The sequence below is a fragment of the Barbus barbus genome, assembly GCF_936440315.1.
Source record: "Barbus barbus genome assembly, chromosome: 18".
Lineage (NCBI taxonomy): Eukaryota > Metazoa > Chordata > Actinopteri > Cypriniformes > Cyprinidae > Barbus > Barbus barbus.
This window is the reverse complement of record NC_136746.1, coordinates 6,172,739-6,189,772: the sequence shown is the minus strand read 5'-3', so window position 1 is coordinate 6,189,772 and position 17,034 is coordinate 6,172,739. Positions and strand designations below refer to the sequence as shown.

General features: G+C 39.5%; 1 protein-coding gene across 1 annotated transcript; it reads left to right on the top strand.

Annotated features, from left to right (window-relative positions):
- Window positions 1-6,657: 6,657 nt before the first annotated feature.
- On the top strand, window positions 6,658-16,300 carry etaa1b (ETAA1 activator of ATR kinase b). Its single transcript, XM_079440006.1, has 6 exons — window positions 6,658-6,990; window positions 7,260-7,388; window positions 7,733-7,791; window positions 7,880-7,986; window positions 9,509-10,896; window positions 15,336-16,300. Exons 1-6 carry the CDS (start codon window positions 6,825-6,827, stop codon window positions 15,458-15,460), a joined length of 1,974 nt encoding a protein of 657 aa, XP_079296132.1. The 5' UTR covers window positions 6,658-6,824; the 3' UTR covers window positions 15,461-16,300.
- The last annotated feature ends 734 nt before the right edge of the window (window positions 16,301-17,034 follow it).

Here is a 17,034-nt window from a genome sequence, read left to right as displayed (position 1 = left end):
ATACTGTAATGTACTGTGTGTGTGTGTGTGTATTTTTTTCAAAGAATGTTTAAATATCTTTAATGTAATTCTGTTAATGTCAGAACAATATAGTAATGCCAAATTCATGTTGCCATGCCATAACAATCTTGAAGATGTAAAATAACATTTTAATGACAAAATATTGAAACGCCAAAAGAATCTCACAATCTTAAAATAATTCTGCAATGCCAAAAGAATGATATGATGTCAAAATACTGTCATGATACAAAAATGGCAAATTAATATTGCCATGCTGAATGTTGCAGTGTTAAAAGAATGTTATAAAAACAAGTTTATATATCAAAAATGTAATGTAATTTCTTTCATGTCAAAAGAATGCTGTAGTGCCAGATAAATAATTAAAGCTGCAAGTAGCGATGAAAGGGCCCTCGCACCCGGGCTCACCACCATCACGTGGCCATAGGAAAACAGGGAACAGTGGGAAATATGCTTTTAAAGTTGTAAATATAGGAGGAATATGTCAAAGTCATTTATATGTGGCAAATTTCCTGTTGCCAACAGGTGGCGCTATGATTATAACTGAATATTGGCATGTTGGATGTCTACAGGCCAGGACTTCTACCAAACATGTGAAGTTTGGGGAAGATTGGGCATTGCATGTTTCAGTTAATGTGAAACAAGTCATTTCCTGTTGCCAGCAGGTGGCGCTATAATTATAACTGAATATTGGCCTTTAAATGTTTTCAGGCCAGGACTGTTATAAAACGTGTGAAGTTTGGGGCAGATTGGGCATTGTATGTGTGAGTTACAACAACTTCCTTTTTCACTGCATTAATAGCATGCTTTAGCACTTAGCTAAGTGTTGCTAGCATGTTTTAGCTGCCCTGCCTCCCAATGTTCATACTATCCATCCTAAATAGTACGTGAGATTACAATAAGTGTGTCCCAAAGCATAGTAAGTTGAAAAGAGTATGCCAAAAGTCAATTTCAGGTCAATTTTTGTGGAAAAAGTGTGGATCCGTGCACACTCTAATGGCTAAAATTGCCCACAATCCATTGCGCTTTGGCGAAGGATTTCATCTAGAACTACGAACGCGTATTAAACGCGTTAGAAAAACTACAAACGTGGCGGATGCGCTCGAGCGACGGTTAGGTAGAGAGGTTTGCAAAAAGGTTTGATTACTAATAATCAACATTTAACCTGGTAAAAAATATTTATTTATTGTTATCCGTGTTATATTTCATCTGCAACCGCAATGTGAACTTTTATAAACATCCATTTGGTCGTTAACTTTTAAATGCATCATTATGCAGAAGATATGAGCATAATTCATGCTCATGCTCCGCATGAAAGACCAACGACTGGCAGATCAATGAGCTACTTATTTTCTCTCTAATACGGTAGGAAATTAAATTAAATGTGGAGGATGTTAACAGTGACAAGATGATTGACAGGCCAGTTTACAGTGACAGGGAGCATGTAATAGGTGCGACAGAGCGACCTACTCTTCTACTACACACTCAAAAATGTGTGCTTTTTCTTCACCAAAAGAGTACACACTTTAAGGGCGTAGTATAAGTAGGCACGTTGGGACGCAGCATAAGTTTCTAGCATGTATCTAGCCTATTTAACACTTGTTGACACTTTTTAATATGTTGCTAGGAGTCCATAACAGTGTTATGTCACTTCCTGTTGCCAGCAGGTGGCGCTATGACTATAACTGAATATGGGCATGGGTATGTGTTCAGGACTGAACTCCTATCAAACGTGTGAAGTTTGGGGCAGATCGGACATTGCTTGCCTGAGTTACAGCAACTTCCTATTTCATGGCGAAACATCAAAATTTGTACAATTTTTTTGACAAAAACTCAAGATCTTCGCAATTTAACATCACAAAGGCTTTATGATTACACTCAGCAAATTTGAAGACGATCCGATTAAAACTGTAGGAGGAGTTCGTCAAAGTACGAGGCATGGAAATTGCCATTTCAGCTGAATTGAATGTTGCAGTAATAAAAGAAAGTTGGAATTCCAAAAGAATTTTCAAATATCAAAAAAGTTGTAATGCTAATGAATTTTCTTCATTATAGAAGAAAGTCATAATGCCAAAATAATGACGTAATGTCAATATACTTTCATAGCGATATACTATCATAGTGCAATATACTATCATAATGTTCTATCAACAAAAAAAAAGTGAGGGCAAATTAATCATAATGTCAAAACAATCTGATACCAAAAAACTATTGCTAAAAAAAGCTGTAAATGGATTTTATGACAAAATGTCAAAAGAATCTCACAATCTCAAAGAATGTTGGAATGCCAAAAGCATGTTGCAATTGTAAACTAATATTCCAAAAAGATATTTTGCAACTTCAAAAGAATCTTGCAATGCGATAAACATAATGCAATGTCAAATGTGAGTCAAAATTCTACAAATATGTTGTAATGGCAAAAATTACGGTAAGGTCAAAAGAAAGTTGCAATGTCAAAAAAAAATCATGAACTTCGCCAATGCCGCAACATAAAGGAAATATTGTAATGCCAAAAGAATGACAATGTCAAAAGTGGTGTCAGGTCATTATATCATGTTCTGCTTTGAGAAGAGACATGATGGTATCCAAGCACCATCCAAAACGAGCTGCAGCCATGCAGAACGACGTTCCTAAAGTTTACTTTGCAAAACCCATCTGCTATGGGAGCCAGTAGCATCACTTGACAACAGCCTCGGTGCTGACTCAAAAATGCGTGCCTTATTTCACATACTCCCACCAAAAACACCTGGCACAGACAAGTGTGAGATCATTTAGATAAAAGCTGGCAGCGGATCTGTATCCTGGACTCCTTCCATATCGCCGAGTCCCACCACATGCTTGGTGTCATCCTCAAGATTCTGCCTGCCTCGGGGAGCGAAAGCCCAAGATAAGAGAAAGAGAAGCCCTCGCTGGTGGTAATTATTTCTGCAGCTTTCATTCTGTTCCGCCCCGCAATGCACACCCTGGCGACTGCTCGCCGCTCACCTGGCTCTCTCCACCACATCAGAAGGAGGATGAGAGCTCGCTCTCCTCTGAGAGAACCACAGAACCGCCCGGCTTTTCATAAACACTGGCAGCTGCTGCGGCAATTAGCCATGCGCTCTGTACTTTTACAACAATGCAATCCTCCCTGATCTCCACAATTAGCCTCTTAATTGGGTCTAAACAACCAAGGCGGAACAGATAAATAAAAAAGGTGAGGAGAGCGGAGGGGTTGGGCGGCTGAAGCTTGAGAAGCCAAATGCTCTCGCTCAGCGGCCTTTGGCATTTTGTGTTTGTGGCGGAAAGGCGATGGAAAACACTGTGAAGGAAAAAAAGAAAAAAAACCTTCTGTGATGCCTCATATTCAGATTGAAAGTGACATATCTTTGCCCTTTACTTCCCCGTCTAACTATCCAGCTCTGTGAAATGCTAACATTTCGTATGACAGGGGTGTTATGGTGACTTTTAAACACGCTGTTGAGCGCCTCATGACTTGAAGATGCTTTATATGACCCCAAAAGCACACTTGACAGAACAATAACCATGTCTATAAATATCTTCATATGGTGATCCCATTCTAATCTCTTAATTAATGATGCTTGCATATCATTATAGAGTATATACATCATCATCCCTTAATTAACCTTAATTTGATGTCTAGAGCCACACTATAATTGATGATTTTAATGGTCTTATATCGCTTTCTGTATGAATACACATGGGTGAATCGTATCAAATCTGTCAAGAACATATTCGGGTTACATGATACCAATTTTAGAACCATTATATACATACATACATACATACATACATACATACATATATATATATTTTTTTTTTTGTGCATTGTGCCATTATTTTTATAATTCATTCGTTAACGTTCTTACATGAGTTAGAATGAACTACCTAAGAGAAATAGCATTTATTAACCTGTGTTAATGTTAGCAAATGAAAATACAATAGTTTTAGAACATAGTTTGAACATATATGAACAAATAGAACATTGTTTGTTCATGTTAGTTCACAGTAGAGTAACTAATGTTAACAGATACAGCTTTACAAATAATAATAAATGCATAATATAGTTCATTTTAACTGTATGTGAACCAGTACATTAATTAATATTAATTGTGAAACCTTACTTTTAAGAGTTGCCATTTTTTATATTAATGCTAAAAACAATTTCCTTGAATATTTAAAAAGAAAAAAGAAAGTGCCCAGATGCATAACAGTGAAATTTTGTTATTAATACTGAATCACTAGTGTTTCCTTTATATTATCACACATAGACAGGTTATAGGCATTTATCACTTAGATTAAAGAGGCATAGATTAAAGCCGGAACATCCATGCTGAATAATCTGACAAATCATTTTGTTACAGTGTGTTACCAACAGAGCACGTGCAACAGCAGAACTGGCCCATGACACTCTACTACTACAAGTCCGCTTGCTTTCATAGAGGCCTTTTCTTGTCCATTTATTCCAGAGGAACATGTCTCAACTAAAGGTTTTTATTTTGACTAGTAGTTCCTCTCAGCAGGTAGAGTTTGAGGCGTGTGTGTGTCAGCTGTGAGTGCTGACAGCAGCGTCTGGCCCTCACACACACCGCTCCAGCAGGGAAGCCCGGCTGCAGCGTACAGCATTTCTATATCAGCAGCACACTCAGTATGCAGCCTCCACAACATCACACACACACAAACACACCACTTATAAAGAATACAGGCACCATCTAGTGTTTCGTTTGGCAAAGACTTATAAATACAAAAGCCCATATTTAAATCCATGCACAATACAAACTTTAATATGCCCTGCTGAGCACCTATAGTGCACTACTAACGTTGATATTCACATTATAACAGTATTAGTGTTGGGTCCAATTAAGAGTCAAGTCTTACTCTTCAACCAATTCAGTTTGAGTGAGAGACATTTATTAATGTCTTTTTATCTTAATAGTAGATTGTATACAACAAGTTTTTCAGCATAGTTTTGATCATGTTGATAATTTATGGGACTTAAAAAATAGCGTGTCAACTATGATACTGTAAGCTTTGTTCTTAAACTTTATTCTTTACTTTTGTCGCTATGCCTATTACAGTAAAGAGCAGTTTCCCAACTTCAGACAGCAATATTTATTTAATATTTAATACACAAGCAGCGCGACGTCCTTGACATTAATCCAACTTCTATAATAAATCGTTTCATGTAGTGTGGTAACCAGTGAGAGTGTATTATGATAAATGTCTGAGAACTGTAGCGTTTTTTGTTGCTGCTGTGGGATAAACAGTTGAATTGTGTCCAGCAGGCATTAGTAATGCTCTACTGAGGACAAGCAAATGGATGGAAATCAATGGGCAGAAGACCAACAGAGATGTGTTTTCTAAAGTATGTTTCCACAATGAAATATCTGAGGTCACACTGAGGTTTTGTAATGCGATCAAACTGAAATATTTATTGACAGAACATGTTTAGCAAAATGAAAGAAATATGGTATATTAATATGGGCCTAAGGAGAATGATACATGATGTTCAGAGACCCATAACAGATAGTAGAGAAGATGAAATGCTGATTTCACTTTCTTAAGGCATGATCACATCTCTTTTTGCACAGATTGCACTTAATGAGCCTTACTGTTCACTGCAGAAATTCTCTGTGACGGTGCAAGACTTCTGATTCTTTAGCTGCTACAGGTCAACAACTAGATTAGATTCAGTAAATGGGGAAACTTTGAACTACAAACCAGTGAGTTAACAACTATATATATTTAAACAAAAATATGATAACAAATGCCAGTTTGCAGTATGAAGCTAAAATAACTAGAACACAGGTTAAAAATGTCCGTGCCCACTTATGTTAATATAGGTGGATGGGAATCTGCACAATCAGGTATTTCATGTCGTGTAGAAACTGTCCTACATTTGATCTGGGATCATTTCTTAAAAGTGTGTAAATGTGATTGTGAGAAACGAACGTATGTACAGAAAATGCATGCCTCTCTTTTAGATGTGAAATCTATTAATCATAAATGATCTTCAAATTGAGATCAAATCTGTGCATGCGCATGTTTTATGTGGCCCCTGATGTAAAATATGGTATAGAGCCTTACTTATAAAACGTGCATTTGCACAGATTTGATCTTAAAGAGTGTGCATGCTAAAATCCACCCTAATGTTCAGTTCAAGTCATGCCATTTCACCCTGTTGACCATTAGAAAGCTATATCAATGGCAATTGAATTATTTTAACTTAAAAAATGTATTAAAAGTATAGTATAAATAAATATAATATTTTACATTCTAAAAGCATGGATAAACACATGACAACTACTGTTTTTTTTTTTTTAGTAGTAGTAGTAAATATGTAGTTAGGCATTTTACTTTCTAGCATGTCTGGAATCCTACAAAATGCATCCATAATGCATTGTTTTACTCAATCAAAGCCCAAAGGAGTGTAATCTCCACGTTTCAGTTACAGATGGATTTTAATTGTATGTATTTTACTTGTATTATTTTAATGACTTTTCTCATGCACTTAAGGATTGCTGTAATGTGTATTTGGTATTGAGGGTCGCTTATACTGTTGTGGTTAAAACGCTGCAATGAGAAGACAGTCTCACGAGATATCGCGAGATGCCAAGGACCAATCAGGAACGCGTCTTCACGTAAAGGTACAAAAAACATGGCGGCGATGTAGGAAAGCACTCTTACCTGAGTACCCAAACGGTTTCTGGATTTAAACCAAATATCGCAAAGGTTTTTCCACAAGTTCAGCCGCGTTATGAATACTGGAGCGGTGTTGTTTATATTAACGTTAGTTCAAATAAGTCATGACCGACAAGAGAAACATCAGTGTGCGCCATATATCAGATGCGAGAGAAAGTCGGAGCAGAACTTCCAGAGTTTCCCAGAACAAAATGAAAACAAAGAGACGCATGATGGGACTCAAGCAGTCTCAGTCTCCGTCTTGTCACACTGCATACAACTGTCGCAAAGGTAATGCTTTTGTAAGACATAACAGAACGCGTGTCAGTCGATCCCAAAGCAGATGGGTGTTTTTTTTCTTATAAAACAGTTTTAAAGTACTGTTGCGGTGCCATGATGGTAGTATACTTGTACTGTATGTATAATGTTGTTTAAATGACTCGCCAAGGTACTTCAAAGAATAGTATGGTTCTACATTGAAACATGTACTTCTTATTGGTGTCGACGTAAAATGTTATTTACACCATATTAACCGTAGTGATTATTATTTTAATTCTCAGATTTCACAACCCCAAAACGCCGACCAAGAGTCAGATTCAAGGGTTGCTGCAATGGAGATTCGCCTAATGAGACTGAATCCCCACAAGACATCATCTGGGATACCGACTCCCCATCTCAGAACTTGAATGGCAAGTGTGATCAGAAAACTTAAAGTAGTCTGTATTTATATAATCTTAAATAATTGTACAGATTAGGGTTCTTTTTCATTCATTTCACGAATGCATACCAAAAAAGATTGTTCAGAACTAATAACGAACTAAGTTTCACATTTCATAAAAACGTAAGCAATATTTTAAGCAGTAAAATTAATTTTTAAAAGTATTTGTTGTATTATTCCGCCTATAATATATTTATAATGGTATAAACTCTAGTTATATTTCTACACCGATTCCTGTATTTTATTGTGGATCATAGCATATTTTACAGAAGAATGTAACTTTTGTATTTTGTGAACATTTGTAACTGTTCACAGGACAAGGAGATGGGAGAGTCATTGAAATATCAGAGATTGTCAGTAGGATTGCACCAAAAGTAAGTATTAAAGTCAAATATAGAAAATCAGTAATCAAAAGTATGGGATTCGTGGTAAATGTAATCTAACTCTCATACTGTGTTTAAGGTTAAGAAGGCAAATGAAGGGGACTCGGTGCTCCAGTGGATTGGAGATGGTGCCATACCCTGCACTCCAGAGATCAGACAGCCCAGAGTCCGGAGGATCTCAGCACGGTACGTGTCCTATAGCCAATAACACCATGAATACTTTAAAGATGCTGTTAAGGTGTTTTTGGACTGGCATACATAAAATGTCTGTATTAACCTTACAGATGCAACTGTCTGACATGGGATATAGATTAGGGACACATTTTACACAAATGCTTTTACTTTATGGCCATAGCATACAAACCATCTCATCACCAAATGTGTCCCATTTATTGTGAATACAAATATTGTGAATATCCTGATTATTGTATTGTAGCTTTCAGGATTTTTAGGCTAGCGAGAGAAGATTTAAAGGAACACTCCACATTTTTGGATATAGGCTCATTTTATAACTCCACAAGAGATAAACCGTTGAGTTTTACAGTTTTTGAATCCATTGAGCCGATCTCCGGGTCTGGCGGAAGCACTTTTGGGTGCAGCAGGCGCAATGATATTACGCAGCGCCAGAAAGTAGTCCCCAGCTAGGTAACTAGTTATGATATAGCTGGGGACTACTTTCAGGCGCTGTGTAATATCACTGAGCCTGCTGAGCTCATGGTACGGCAGCAAATTTCCTTGATTATTACGTCGGAATGAGAGTATAGTTCCTAGCCATATCAGCCTAGAAAATCGCAATTTTTCATTTTCCGTTGGTCTTAGTGCACGATGTAACTGCAAAAGAGTCAAGTTTTAAATAGGACAACTATCGAAACTCTTTAGTCATTTTTGAGCCAGATGCTAATGGTCTAATCCGATTCAATGATCTATGCTAAGCTAAGCTAAGCTAAAAGTGCTACTGCCAGACACGAAGATCGGCTGAATGGATTCAAAAACGGTAAAACTTAACAATTTGTCTCTAGGGGCGGTGTAAAATGAGCCAATTTCCAAAAAAAGGGGAGTGTTCCTTTAAAGCTAAAGCCTGTTCAACCCTCATCTTAGCGAAACCCGTGTTGTGCTATATAATATTCTGGTCATACTACTACACTGAAAAATGAATTCATGAATGAATAGGTGTAGGATTTACTCACTCAGAAACTGCTAGTAAATTTCACATATAATGATAAAGAAATGGCAAGTAACATTAAATTCAGAAACATGAAAGTTTGAAGTAGAAAGACTAAATATTTTATATAATATTTTAGTAAATTTTTATTTATTTCAGAGTATAAAAATATTTGAATCTGTGTCAAAGAGCATATTCAACAGAAGTCTTTAAAAAAAATCTACTGTAAATGCATGGGACAAGTTTGTACTTTTTGTATTCATTGGTTTTGAAAAACTTTTATATTGTTTTTGACTTTATGCCAGTTTATTACTTCCTAAGCTTTTTTTGGCATAAAAAAATATATTTGAATTAAAAATCAAAAGCATGCTCTTCTTGGAAGAGGTGTGCTCAAATCAGTGTACGAATTGCATTTTTTATATATTTTTGTATGAATAGATCCATGCAAGTGACGTTACTAACCCATTTGTTTTGGCATACACAGAAATCCCTGTCATATATTTGTGATTTTCATATTTATGTTATGTCCCCATCTCTTTCCATTAGGCAGAGCAATGTTGAGGACCTCATGAAACTTGCCAAGCAGTTTGACATCAATATGACTCGTCAGGACAAAGAGAAACAACAGGAGAGCACAGAAAGAAGAAATAAACTCAATAAGCTACAAAGTGATGGTAAAGCGAGAACGGAAAGATCAACATCTGTCAAAGTCTCATCAGAACAACTGACCAGCTGCTCATCTCAAGCCCGCCAAGAAGAGGCGGAGCTTCAGGCGTTGTTTGACTGTCCCACTCAGCACGTAAGTGGGAGGCTGAGCCCACCGTCAGTAAACTGCACACCAGAAAGCAAAACTGAACCTGTAGCACCTGCAGAACAAAAATCAAGTTCTGCAGCAATCAAGAGCGCTCCCGTAGATGCACCTAAAACCACAAAGGTGGACTTTGATGATGACTGGGAAAACGATGACCTTCTGAATGACTCGTTTGTGTTGGAAATGACACAGAACCCAGTACCTTTGCATGTAGCTCAGAAACCGAGCACTGCTCAGCCTGAGTCTTGCTCTAGCAGATGTAATTTTGTGGCCAAGGTTCATCCATCTGTAAAAGAGACTCAAAAGAGCACCAGCAAAACCAGCACCTTTACCAAGACACTTCCTGAAGTTAAAACATTTAATCAAAGCACTTTTAGGTCGAAGCCGCCAGCTTCTGCCCAGAATCATACTGCTGACAAGCTGCTAAAGACTTCACCTGTGGACCAAGTGAAGCAGCAAACACATTCATTCCAGAGTACAAGACCAGTTCAGCTTGATAGAATGACCAAAGATTGTGGGGTTTCAAGTCAGGCTTCTTCTGCTAAGGTTGATGGGGTTTCAGATGAGGACATGAAGTCTCTGTTTGATTCCGATGGTCTGTGGAATGACGAAGCAGACGATGATCTCCTTTGTCAGGCTTGCGATGACGTGGAGAAGTTATCGGCCAGTCAGGAAGAGCAAAGACGTAACGAGGAGTACAAAAAACTTGCACATGACAAATCAAGAAGCTTTGCATCTAAAGCACATTCCGCTTCTGACACCATTTGTGCTCAGACCGTGGGCATCAACAATAAGAGCCAACCACAAAAACCCACAAAGTCCACACGCATCTTTGCTCGCTCAAATTCAGTACCGTGTACAAATAGCAGTTCTGGACTTAAACAGGACTACAGTGTGTTGCACGCAACTAAAAGTTCCAGCTCTGGATTGGGAAGCCATAGTGCACAGTATTATGGGCATGCACAAGGGAAAAGTGGCTTAGGACCCCGGCCTGGTTCTGTCAGAGCCACGGACACCTCACAGACTGTTAGGCCACACAGCGCAACAGTAGGAAATGCTTCTAATGCCCACCATTACACCTTCAAAAGACATCTGTCTGACTCCATGACGCTCACGAACAAAGGTAAGCTTTGTACGTTGTACCTGCAGCACATTAGCTCTGAAATTGCATCATTGAATACTCCTACAGTAGATGACTGTAATAGGCAAGTTTGCTTAACCTGTTAAAGGAATAGTTCAAACATAAATTCAAATTGTGTCATCATTTACTCTCCCTCATGTTGTTCCAAACCCCTATGACTTTCTTTCCTCCGTGGAACACGAGGGAATGTTTTAAGGAATATTCCCAATGCTATTTTCAATTCAGTGGAAGCACACCAGCAGCAGTCTCTCTCTTTTTTTTTTTTCTTTTTTCCAAAAAGGCATAAAAAGCACCATAAAATGACCGTAACTGTCGTCCAGTAGACTCATGCTCTATATTCCAAGTCTTTAGACGTCATTTGTATGATGAAATACAAAGCAGTGTTTATCTTGTCAACAAAGTAATTGATGAAATTGTTAACTTACAAAGTGTTTTTTTTATTTTTGCTAATGAAAACCAAGACAATTGTACATCATTATAATAACTTAAATGATTATAATTAAAACTGGGGCGCTATGTTTTTTTTGTTCCAAATTTATTTTTGTTTTTTTTTCATAAAGTTTTCATTTGAATGGTTTCATTAAATTTAAATATTTTTGTAAATGTATATCTTTTTGCACTTTAATATTAACAGACACTAGCATATTTCACAATTTGCTTAATTGTACTGCCCTACTTTTGATTTATTCACCCTAATTTAGCTTTTTTTATTTTTATTACTGGATTCCACTATTCTGTCTGATTTTCTGCATAGTAGGAATCATATAACCCTATAAAACATACTGTTTACAAAAATTACAAGGCCATTTTATGCATTTTTATTGGATAAGACCGTATATTATATTATAGTATAGTACAGTGTAGAGTTGGGAATCAAACTCAGGTTAGTGGAGGCAATAGTGTTACAATTACTTATTGCTTGTCTACAATTATTACAGTAGTGTACTTGTCATTACTTTATTTTTAGATCTCATTTCACATGTGTTTGTTGAATGATGATGCTTGTTTAATATATAAAATGTTTGAATATTTGGGTTATTGCTCGATTTCTCGATATTTGAAAAAATAGGACGCCATTTAAATTGACCAAATTTAATATTACTATATGAAATTTGTCTACATTTAGATGATATTTTTGTCAAAATAATAATGTTAACATAGATCCTGAGTTATTATTTCCTGAATTTCCTATTTCCTATGCAGCCCGCCAGAGCCTGCCAAAATGGGGGGGGCTTCTGGCTATGTAAGCGGCCGCTTCGCAGAAACGCAGTACTTGTTCCCATATCTCAGAGAACCAAGGTTACGATAGTAACCGAGTACGTTCCCTGTCGATATTTCACTCGTACTGCGTCGTAAGACGCTTGTATGGGAACCAGTACAATCACGTTGTGCTATGATGGGGAAACGACTCAAACCGTAACTCCCATGGGAGGACCCAGGGGAGTTAAAAATACACCAAGCACAGGCTGCGCCACCAGGGTCAACCATGGCCTCGGTGTCGTCCCGTAAGTAGACACTTAGTGCCCATAATATGGACCTTCCAAGAGAAGGAGGGACTTGAGCAAAGTTGGTCAAGTGAACCCCTGAGATAGCTTATCTAGCTGGAAGCAGCTAACTTAAGCAGAAAGGACTCTGGTCTGCAAGGCGGGGACGTCCAGGTTGTAAAACCTCATAAATGTGGACGGCGAGGACCAGCCAGCCGCTTCACAAATTTCCGAAATGGACACCCCACTTGACCATGCCCAGGAAGAGGTGATACCTCTGGTGGAATGGGCTCTGACTCCAATGGGGCATTGCAAGCCCAAGGAGGCGTATGCTAGGGTGATAGCATCCACTATCCACCTGGAGATTCTTTGCTTCGTAACAAGGCAACCTTTAACGCGGTTACCAAAGCTGACAAAAAGCTGTTCTGAACGAGGCAGAGCGCTCAATGTATACCCTCAGGGCTCTGACAGTGCAGAGCAGGGACAATTCCTGGTCATCCGTCGAGGAGGAAAGCGCGGAAAGCGCTATGACCTGGGCTCTGAACAGAGTGGAGAGCACCTTAGGTACATAACCCAGCCTTGGTTTCAGGACGACCTTGGAGTCGCTAGGCCCGAATTCCAGACCGAAGGTTGGGTTGCCCTCACACAGCGCTCCCCAACCCTTGTTGGAAGCGTCTGTCGTGACAACCTTCCTTCTGTGCGCTGTGTCCAAGATCACACCTCGCTTCAGCCAGAAGGGGTCCCTCCAATGGTTCAGGGCTGATACACAGGCCCGAGTCACCGTTATGCGATGGCGACCGTGACGCCAAGCCGCAGATGGAACCCTCTGCTTCAACCAGAACTGGATGGGTCACATGTGAAGCAGACCCAAACGAAGCACTGGCGAAGCTTCTGCCATAAGGCCCAGCATTCTCTGGAAAGCCTTGAGCGAGTGGACGGTCCCTTCCTTGAAGGAGGCCGCACGGCGCTGAATAGTCATTCCTCGTTCCGCTGAGACAGTTGCTGTCATCTGCACCGAGTCCATCACTGGTCCCAGGAAAGACACTCGTTGGCTGGGTAACAGTGTGCTCTTGGCAAAGTTGACCCTGAGCCCCAGGCAATCTAAGTGGCTGAGGAGGAGGGTCTTGTGCGACATTGAAACCGTTTCTGACTGGGCCAAAATGAGCCAGTCGTCGAGCTAGTTGAGGATGCGGATTCCCATTTGCCGTAGAGGGGAGAGAGCCACATTCATGCATCGCGTGAAAAGTGCGGGGAGCCAGGGATAACCCAAACGGGAGGACCTTGTATTGGTATGCCACCCCCTCGAATGCGAATCTCAAGAATCGTTTGTGATGGGAGGGGCTACCTGGATGTGAAAGTACGCGTCTTTCAAATTCAGGAGTCTGAGATCTAGAATAGTTCGCAGGCCACCGTCTTTTTTGGGGACGAGGAAGTAGCGGCTGTAGAAGCCTGACTCGCTCTGAGCTGGAGGAACGATTTCTATGGCTCCCTTTACCAGCAGATTCATCACCTCTGCGTGTAGGACTTGAGCGTCCTACATTGGGTGAAGAGGACCGGTGAATCTTCTCTCTGCGGAGACGGTGAGGCACGTGGGCACTGAGCCGACATGAGCTCGCAAGTCTCCGGCCGCTCAAGTTCTCTGCCCCGCTGTTTCTTCCTCGCAGGTCCCTGGGAGGAAGAAGACGGGAGAGCGCGAGGGGCGGAGTCACTTTCTGAAAAGAAAGCTATCCGCGAGCGCAGAGAAGCAAGACTGAAAGACACGCAGTCAGTCCCGCTGAGCTCAGTGTCAGCGTGGGATTTCCCCAAGCATTCCCCACGAATTCAGCGTGACCGTCATCAGCGTGCAGGGAAGCCCTGCACACCTTACAATGACGGCGTGGCATTTGCAACAACGCCGATGCTCTTTTTGTGAGGCTCCTTTAGTGTTTCGCCGGATGGCGGCAGGGGATAGACTGGGAAAGCAGGAAGCTGCAGGGGGTCCAATCCAGCTGCGAGGCGATTCGGCAGCAAAGACGGCGTGAGCGAGGCGTCAGCGAAGCTTCTTCCTCACTGACTCGTTGCTGAAGAGAAGAAATCTGTGTTGCGGCAGCGAAGCGGCCAATATATAGCCAGAAGCCCCCCCCATTTTGGTGGGCTCTGGCGGGATGCATAGCCTCATCGCCACCGCTGAGCCATTGGTTCGATTTTATAGCACTGCACGAACCAATGGATGGGCAGTTTATCTGCGTGATTGAAAAGGCTTCAGTGAAGAGGAAAAAATTAGTTTTTCCCATACAAGCGTCTTACTATGCAGTACGAGTGAAATATCGACAGGGAACTGCTTTGATGATATTTGTTGATGTCCTTTGACAGCCACTAGTCATCATATGGAATGGAGTAATGGGAAAATTCTTAATCTTTTTTTTTTGTAATGTTCCATTGCAGAAAGTCAGTGTTGAGGATGAGTAAATAATGTAATTTTAAGTTTGGGATAAACTATTCCTTTATCTCTTATGGTTGTCCTCTTATTGCAGTAGATATACGGGTAACATTTTAGATTAGACAATACTATTCACTGTTAACTAATTGCTTATTGGGATGCATATTACTAGTGTATTGGCTGTTTACTATATAAAGTAAATTTATAAAGCACATATTTACTTATAAAGCACATTAATGCATGGCCATATTCTAGATCCCTTAACCCTTCCCAGTACCTAAATATAACTACTACAACAACTGCCTTACTATCAATAACCTGCAAATTTGGAGTTTATTAAGGGAAAACTCTTAAATTAATAATGAATATGTGTCCCCTAATCTAAAGTGTTACAGGAATTTGTTTCACTTTATGCTGTATTAAACATTGAAACTCAGGGATTACACTTTTAAAAATTCACATCTCCCAGTTACATTGCACTGAAACATAACAAAACATTTGTTTTTGTTGTTTTGCAGTTTTTATTTCGTCCCATACAACTGCCAAATGTTCGGCTGCTGAGATTGAGAGGAAAAAACAGGAAGCGATTGCCAGGAGGAGATCAAGGATGCATGCTAGCCAAAAAAATGGAGCACCTACATAGGACACCAGAGAGGAGCCTGTACTTTACTGAATGCCATGGATGTTTAGGGCTCTAAAGGACTAAATTATGCAATTATGACACTGGAACAATGAGGGCTGAGAAACATATAGCTATATACTAATTAAGAGTTTAACGCTAATTTGTCTCTTTGAAGGAGATATTATGGTCTGCAGTGTTATATCTGTCTAACTGCCAAACTAAGTCACTAGAGTTACAAAAACATTACAGTTCCGTTATTGCAGCCCAGTGTTGTTAAAATTAAAATTAATGGCAGCTGTCTGCAAACATTTTTTTTTTTTTTTTCAACATTTGATGAAGCTTTTGATGTGAGCATGTGTCATCTGAATTGTTAAAAAAAGAGCAGACTTTGAATTATGTCTAACAAATGTAAGGTCCTTTTCAGTTGGTCACATGATTGAGTCTAGTCTTCTGATTATAGCGTTTACCTGTTGAAAATGGGGAAAAAAATATACTTGAATTTTCGTAAATCAAGCTAAAGGTCCTGGAGATCATTCTTCTTTTTTTTTATTATTTGTTGTCTTTATGTTCCATTTTTCTGTTTAAAACAATTATCACAGTATTAAAAGAAACGAACATGTAACATTGTTATTGTTGCATTCAAAAATCTATATTAAAACATTTTGAAGGTTTACCGACTGCAATCCCTGGGTCCCTGTCAGTGCCTAACAGCGTAATGACATAATTACATCCAGAAATAGCAGTTCAGATGTCTAAACCTCGTTCATAACAAATTACCTTCTTAATTGTGTAATGCCCTTGAATATAATCTTTTGAAAATGACATTTTCTAGGCTAATAAAAAAAATATATCTATCACCCTACACACCTGGTTTATTGTATATGTCACAATGTTAGTCATTGTGTGCCTCGGGGAATGTGGGCACATTGTTAGGATCCCTGGCCCTTCTCAGGTGTAAGTCCCGCAGGTGTGTGCATGTTTTGGACTACGCCGGTCGAGACGCAGCATAGCCCCCTCGCCCCTCCTCTCCCGCACAATTACTGTAAATCAAATGCCACAGTAATTTGGCAAGAGGATGAGGATTTTTTTTATTACTGTGATTATGGTTATGATGATGACTACAATTTATTCCAAGCAGATGATGAAAACTCCGGGCCCTACAGGTGTTGAGTTCGTACAATATAGAAGCTGGTGAAGGATTTTTCTGTAATGTGGCATTATCAAGCTGCTGTTGAACAGAGTAATGGGTGTTTCGGTATTTTTGCGTCAAAAATGGAGAGCTATTACTGATTATTGTGATGGATCCGTGCCATGCAGCAGGAGCGTACTCTGGTATCAAGCTGTAGTAATTACGTCAAATTACTGTGCCTTGGTGCCAGATGCAATTTGCATTTCAGCATACTTGTTGGTTTGGGCAGAAACAAGATAACGGCTCTCATGCTAACTAAGAAGGAAACTCTAACTGTAAATTAGAGTTTGGAGACTAAAGCTTTCTTGAGCAGATGGCAATGTGGTGTCTTAAAGCTTAGAGTACAGTGATGACATTGTGCTTTCCCAAGAACTAACAACACCTAATCTTTATCACTCACCTGGCT